We start from the raw sequence: 7500 nt of genomic DNA, 5'->3' as shown, positions 1-7500 counted from the left end.
TGTATCTATACATGTGTATTTGTGTGTGTGTATGTTTATGTGTGTGTGTGTGTGTGTATCTATACGTGTGTATGTGTGTGTGTGTGCGTGTGTGTGTGTGTCTATATGTGTGTGTTTGTGTGTGTTAATGTGTGTGTGTTTTTCTTTATGTGTGTATGTGTCAGTTTAATGTGTGTGTGTTTATGTGCCTGTGTGTGTGTGTTTATGTGTGTGTGTTTGTTTGTGTGTGTGTGTTTATGTGTGTGATTGTGTATGTATGTATATGTGTGTGTTTATGTGTGTGTGTGTGTGTTTGTGTTTGCGTGTGTTTATCCGTGTGTGATTGTGTGTGTGTGTGTGTGTGTGTGTGTGTGTGTTTGTGTGTGTTAGAGAGAAGAATGAGTTTTGACCTGTAAGACACTGTACACACACCGTACACACACACACACACACACACACACACACACACACACACACACACTAGTTACTTAAAGGACAAGACGAGCTGAGAGTTCTGCGTGTCTTTCAAAAAGACTCCTACAAAGTTGTTAAATTGTCTGAAATGAGGTCTTAATTTTAACGAAAGTATTTAATCAGATTTAATTTATACATATTTTTTTTACAAATTTTCCTCAAAATTTGTCAGGTTCTTCCACATCAGAGGGAACATTTCTGACATTATAAAACCCTGAACCCACTGTCTTAAAACGTATCGACAGATTCGTCTTAATAAAAAGGTCTTCAAAATTATGAATTAAACACGCACCCCGACTGAAATGAATGCGAGCAAAATTCACCATCAGATTTGTGTCTGGTTATTCCCACGTCTTCTGTTATTGGCATTAGCGTTAGCATTAGCTTAGCATCAGGCCTCCCTGGAGCGGCCGCTGGTGGTTTTTAGCGCGCTGCTCACTTCCCCAGCACTCGATACCTTAACGCTACTGGAGCATAAATCACCGCCGTGACTTTTTTCCTCTGTTGATATTAATGAATTTGGGAAATCCAACACCCCCGCATTCTATTCTCCACGGAGGGGAAATCCAACGCGGCTTCGGGCGGATTTCGGCCACTGGCAGGTGCTGCTGATGTGGGAATAAAGTCTCATAATATTAATAACGTGTGTGTTACATACAGTGAGACACGCAGACACACACACGCACACGCTTAGCACACGCACGCATACAAACACACACACACACACACACACACACACACACACACACATATACACACACACACACACACACACACACACACACACACACACACAGCAATTAGACATTAGTTGTTTTGTTTTTTTGGGCCGTTCATATCATTATCTGTTGTTAAAGCTGCCACTGATGGATGTGCTCGGCATAATGCATAACTTTATCCCGAACAACCTCGACCTTCACACTAGTTCTCTCCTTAGGTTGTCGATTTGTCTACTCTTGATTTGAAAAATGTATTGTTAAATATGAACGAAAAGAATAATGTTCATTCAAGAGTGCAGAATTTCCGTTTTCTTATTTATTTTTTTAATCATATTTATTTAATCATATATCACATTTATTATGTCATTTTCTTTTTTTTCTTTTTTTTTATAATAATTCTTCAAAATCAACCATCCCTCATATTAGTAAAAACATACAGAGCACATGGGCATCTTCAATTGTTCTTTATGAATAATGCTTTTTGGGTGTTTCAACAACCCTCAGCAAAAAAATGGCGTCAAGTATAAAGTACTTTTGTACTTCCTAATTCGAAGGTTCTGCACTTACAGTGGGTTACGTTTAGGAGAATCCCAACTTTTTACTCCGCTACGTTTCAAAACAAATACGCGCGGTCCACCGATTGTGAAATTTCTGGGCCGATGTCGAGTCAGATGTTCAAAATAAACAATTTGGCCGACGCCGTCACCACTGTTTTCCGTGTTCCCCTGAAGGCGGCATCACTTCCGGCTTGGAGCGCTGCGGAGAGCCGCGTCTCTGTCCGCGTCCTAAAATCGATCGTGGATGCGGTTGTTCTCTCCGGGCGGATAAATATATTTAAATAAAAAATATACCCACCACTATCCGGGAAACACTGGATAAACATCGGCCGCCGCCATCAGTGAACGTCATCTTATTTGCCGACAGGCCGATGGCGGTCAACAAGGCGGTACCAGTGTACGGCCGATATTAAGTGCGTCCCTGTCAAACATCTCTACTTTTAACTCTACTACGCAGTCACGTCACTTTAGCTGAAACAAACAGGATTTATACTTAGATATACAGGACATGTATACAGTATATACCTGTAATCAGTGATGTGCGGTGTACTTTCAATGCGGTTGTGGCTCCGACGGCCTCGCTCTGACCGTCCTGTGTTTGTTTACACCCGATGTCGTCACGGCAACCCCCCCCCAAAACACAGAAAAACGTCTCCCAGACACTTTGCCCGTCAGCGGAGAAATCCTGCTCAGCTCGTTACCTGATTATTTGACTTCGTTATTGCCTCTCCGCTCCCCGTCCTTAAATAAGGTTACGGAAATAAATGAAGAGGAACGCGATGTAATTACTGTCTGCCTTGGGATCCAGAAGTTGTGTTGGCGAAGGACAATATTTACCTTCTTCCCCTTAATGTTTAAATGTGTGCTCGCCTCCTCTGGTTTCGACTCTCTCCCCAGCCATTGGAACCAGTGGCTTCAGCCCAAGACAAACGCACCAGTTCTCTCCGCAGATTTACCCTTCCAAGTAAGGCTTCTTTTTGGTTTTCTTCAGAAAATAAGCAGCGTCCAACTTGATTTGGATCTTTAATTAGATCCTTCTGCCATATCTTTGGGTTTTGGGTTGTTTTTTTTCTTTTTTGTTGTTGTTTCTCGACCATCAAGGCTTTGTTTGCTTAGATGTCTGCCGCTTGCGCTCTCCCCAAATCGGTTGTAATTATTATCTTGCAAAAATTTCCTTTTGCCATTTGTTATTCCTTCGCCGTGCGATGCTATCTGCTTTTCACGGCTTGGCTCTGTGTTTGAGCTTAAGGAGCACAATCGCGGGGAGTTTGTCAGTGCGGAAGGTTCGCGTTAGGGCTTTCTCGGCGGCTAAAGTACGGCCTTTGAAAAACCTTTCCCTCTTTTGTTTCTTTTCCCAAACAGCAGAACATATCCACATATTCTTCCTACTCCCTCGTCCCAAAATATGGCTGCGTACGGGCAGACGCAGTACACCACAGGAATGCAGCAGGCCGCGGCGTATGCTAGCTACCCCCAGCCTGGCCAGCCCTATGGAATCCCAGCCTACGGTAAAAAACTCACTCACTCTCCTCACATCCACTCCTGCTCCGGCTGAAAAGGTTCATTAGAAATATATTTTCTCTCCCGGTACGATAATAAAGAACCGAGTCCTTCGTTTTCCCACCCTAGCAGAAGGTCAGAAGCAGTGCTGAGTCATTGTTTGGTGCCTGCGTGTTGTCCTCCGGTGCCACGAAAACAGAATTTGCTTACTACGCGCTTCAGACAGATCGAGCAGATTACGGATATAAATTTCCAAACACAAACTGGTTTCCTCTGGCAGCGTCAGGGCGAAACCGTAGCGCAAGATCGCCAAGAGTCAGCTTTATTTGTCCAATGTCTTTGGAGTGTTTTGACCCTGTAAGACCTTCCAATATGCGGAGGAATTCACACTGTTTGTTTGAGGGCTAGCGAGCCGCTAGCAAGCTAGCCGGGTGTTGCACAGAACATTTATTGAGACTGATTCAATGTAAACCAATAGTGAAGCCCGTTTTTTTGTTTTGGTTTTTTTTACCCACGTCTCAGTTCATACATGCTATTCGGTTTCACAGCATGGCGCTAATTTCTCTTGAACGTTTATAACCGAGCTGACGTCCGCTGCAAGCCGATGCCTCCAAAACAACTGTTTGAGGCGATAATCGGTAATCGGATCACGACTGGATAACCGTGATCACTGCGACGCACCGACGCGCGGCACCCGGTTCAACGTGTCCTGGCGCCGCGTCTGCTGTGACGGAAGCCCGCGGTGTTGACTTGTTGTCCTGTGCGTCCAAAACCGATGTGTCAAACCCCGGTGTCACTAACTGATTTAGGTCCATTGTGGGCAGGCATAAAAACAGAGGGGGGTCTGAGCCAGAACCAGTCGCCGGGCCAGACGGGCTTCCTCAGCTACAGCTCCGGCTTCACCACGCCGCAGACCGGCCAAGCCCCGTACAGCTACCAGATGCAAGGTGAGGATGTCAGCCCCCCAACCCCCCCGAATGTCCCCACCCAACCCTTGGGTCTCGATGTATCTATGCAAGTCAACAAGAAGCTTCCGCCCCAGTGGAACCGATGGAACGGATGGAACCAACGGACGGAGGGGTGGCCAGTCTTGTCGAAATGCCTCGAATCTTAACAGCTTGACCGATTTAGGAACCAACATGGCTAACGTCCTAACAGATTGATGGAGATGTAATCTAGCATCGAGGATACGTTGCTATGATCGGAGTGGGAGGGGGTCGGTTTGTACCACAGCGGACACCTTCTCCGCCGTCTACCTATTGCTGCCTCTCGCCCCCCCCCCCCCCCCCCCCCCCCTGTAAGCCAGCGCTTTGACTCCTATTTGTTAAAATGTTCTGCCCTCCGTTCGCCCCAAAAAGCAAAGCGGCTATTCGGAGAAAGGTCTCGGTCCGGTGTCTCGTAAGAACCGGGCTGATTCACGGCCCGGCCCCTCGCCCTCTCCCCCCCCCCCCCCCCTCGCAGATGGCGCGGTCCGGGCAGACTTTCCTTTATGAGCATCCCTCTCTCCGGCGGCTCCCTCTCCTCTTAAAACGAATCAGTACAGATGGAAAAATGGCAGGCACTTAAGAGGCACCAGCCTCTGTCCTCTTCCACCCCCCCTCCCTCCCCTGGCCTTTATGTTTTTACTTTTTTTTTTTTTTTTTTTTTTTTTTTTACTCCCTGTTATTATATTTGTATTTGTTTAAGAGCTGAGGCCGTAGAGATTGATGGCCTTGAAAGCGATAAATGCAAAAAAACAACAAAAAAAAAAAAAAAACGTTGCCTACGCACGCGCTCTCTCTCTCTCTCTCTCTCTATCTCTCTCTCTCCCCCCTTTTCCCTGGCTCTCCCCTTGTCAGGCCAGTTAAAGTGTAGTCCAGGCTTGCTGCCATGTAATGTTTCTTTTTGTGCTCTCTCTCTCCCTCTCGCTCTCTCTCCCGGGGGGTCACGGTCCGCGAAAGCCTCTGTTTCTCAGCGACACCTGCACTTTAAAAACAAGAAGCCGGCGAACTAGCCCCCAGCCCCCCGGCGCCCCCCCACCCCCCTCCCCTCCCCTCTCCCTCTCCCGCCCGTGTAATGTATGATAGTAGAAACATCTCCACATGTTGCCGAAAAGCTTCCAGAGCATCCCACAATAAATAACAGCCGCCGGCAGCAGATGTGGCGCTGAGGGGGGGGAAGCCTCTATTTCCACGCCTCGCAACCCAAACGCAGTCGGCCACAGTCGGAGATCTGCAGACCTCTCCGGCGTGCTGCCGGGAGACTGGGGGGCGGGGGTGGGGGATGGAGAGCGAGATAGAGAGAGAGAGCGAGAGAGAGAGAGAGAGGGAGGTGGGGAGATAGATGGAGGGGAGGGGGGGAGTAAGAGGCAGAGCATGTGAGGCAGAATGCACGAGCCGCTCTCCCGGCCTTGGTGGTTAAACTCACGATGACAGTATTATGTGGCCATTTATCTTGTGAGTATTATGCTCTTGCTCTGACTCTCTATCCCGCTCGCTCTCTCTCTCTCTCTCTCTCTCTCTCTCTCCACCCCCCTCTCTTTCCCTCTCTCTCTCTCTCTCTCTCGTCCGTCCACCAGCTATCGAACGCCATACGGAGCGTAAAGTGCATTGTAATTGACAGCCATGTCAGATGACAGATTGAGCGCTTTTCTGACGCTCGGGCGCTTCCATCTCTATCTCTGGCTCTTGACCGTGGTCATTACTCGACCCTGGCCTATTGATCGTTCCTGGGAGAGCAGCCCTCAGGCCCGGACGTCCCCGGGTCCTGGATGTTCCCGAGTCCTGGATGTCCCGGGTCCCTGGAGAGCGGGCCATCCATCCGATACCCCCCCCCCCGACCACCCATCGGCCCCCACCCCCACCCCCACCCGCCACCAGCCAGTCACCAGCTGTCGAGATTAGATTAGTTGGCGCGATTAGATTTTTTTTATTTTATTTTTTTCTTCATACGCAATGTCACGGGGCTTTGTTTGGTTTGTTGGGTGTGAAAACACTCCGGGCTCCGACTGCAGTCGTAACGGGGGACGCGGCGTTTGTCCGCCGCAGTGTTTTTTGGCGCCGTTCGGAGAAACGCCGGCAGACGGAGCTCGGAAAAAGGGAGCGTTAACCTCGGCGATTCTCCCAAATCTCACCTGAGATGTGTCCGGCCGGGCTCTGGCAGATGCTAATTAGCTGAATAATTGGGTTCCAGCATTCTGTCCCGGTGGCAGCGAGAGTTGAAAAAGCTCGATGCTAGCTGCTCCTTTTTTTTGAAAATGGAGGGGGCCCATCTGGACTTGATAGCCTATTCCCAAGTGGGGCATACAAACTTCTGCTACAAATATTGTGCACTGATGATAGACATAGCCCATGGCAAGAGGACTGATCAAGCAAAGCAAATGGACTCCCAATTGCGGGGCCAGAAGGCAGGCGGGGGGGGGGGGGGTGTCTGGTCTTGAGTGAGTGAGCTAACCGGAGCAGAAGGGGGGGGAGGGAGAGAAAACATGCCCTGCGGGGAACCGCAAGGCCCCCCCCCCCCCCTTCTTCTTCCCAAAACCGGCCCCCCTCCAACAGCATGGGCCCATTCTCACTGACCAAGCAGGGGTCGCCGCTGCTTTTATGTGGATCTCTGTTCTCCACCAAGTCGCCCCCCACCCCCCCTAACCCTGCGAGCCAGAGCTTTTATGACTTTTTGAACCGCGCATTAGGCTAATTTGTTATCATTCCAAGTCCTACTCCCCTTTGTTTCCCCCGCTCTCTCTCTCTCTCTCTCTCTCTCTCTCTCTCTCTCTCTCCCTCCCGCTCTCTTATTGTTTCACTCCGTTCAGAACTTTCCCCCCCTCTATAACCAAAGTTTAAAAAAAGCGCAAGCGCCCCCCCTTTCTCCTCGAACTTTCAACAAAAAACAAGTCGAAAGCGGCGTTTGATGGAAACGGAACACGGTAAAGGCGCAGGAATGGAAAACACGGTGAATAAATCTGCTCTGCGCGCACGGGATTCTTCGGCGGGGGCTGGGGGGAAACTGCACCAACAAACCGTAGATCTGGCGTAATCTCTGGGGTCGGGGGATTTGTGGGGTTTCTCTAAGAGGTCCGGGGCCCTGCGGTGGCTCTTTGGGTTAACGGACAAGGCCAAACACTGGACTGGACTTAAGCCCCCACCCCACTCCACCCCCCCTTCCCCACTCCCACCATGCTCCACACTCCACTCCCTCCCCTTTTCCTCTTCCTCAAAGCTGCTTCAGGTTTGTCACGGTGTGGGAGGGCCCTCCTGATGGGGCCAATGACCACAGGATGAAAGAAACTCCCTCTG

General features: G+C 49.5%; 1 protein-coding gene across 6 annotated transcripts in view; it reads left to right on the top strand.

Annotated features, from left to right (window-relative positions):
* The window catches only part of eya1 (EYA transcriptional coactivator and phosphatase 1), an 80081-nt gene that overhangs the window by 43142 nt on the left and 29439 nt on the right, over window positions 1-7500 (top strand). For 4 of the 6 annotated variants that reach the window (XM_080020699.1, XM_080020697.1, XM_080020698.1 and 1 more), the window contains 3 exons: window positions 2627-2693; window positions 3092-3237; window positions 4054-4176. In XM_080020699.1, the coding sequence (XP_079876825.1) occupies window positions 2627-2693; window positions 3092-3237; window positions 4054-4176 (336 nt within the window). The remainder of the gene's footprint in view (window positions 1-2626; window positions 2694-3091; window positions 3238-4053; window positions 4177-7500) is intronic. The other 2 variants (XM_080020696.1, XM_080020700.1) reach the window with 2 other exon arrangements.

This window comes from Zeus faber, assembly GCF_960531495.2.
Source record: "Zeus faber genome assembly, chromosome: 19".
In the NCBI taxonomy this organism is placed as follows: domain Eukaryota; kingdom Metazoa; phylum Chordata; class Actinopteri; order Zeiformes; family Zeidae; genus Zeus; species Zeus faber.
Note: the sequence above shows the minus strand (reverse complement) of the source record. Positions and strands in the feature narration are given on the sequence as shown.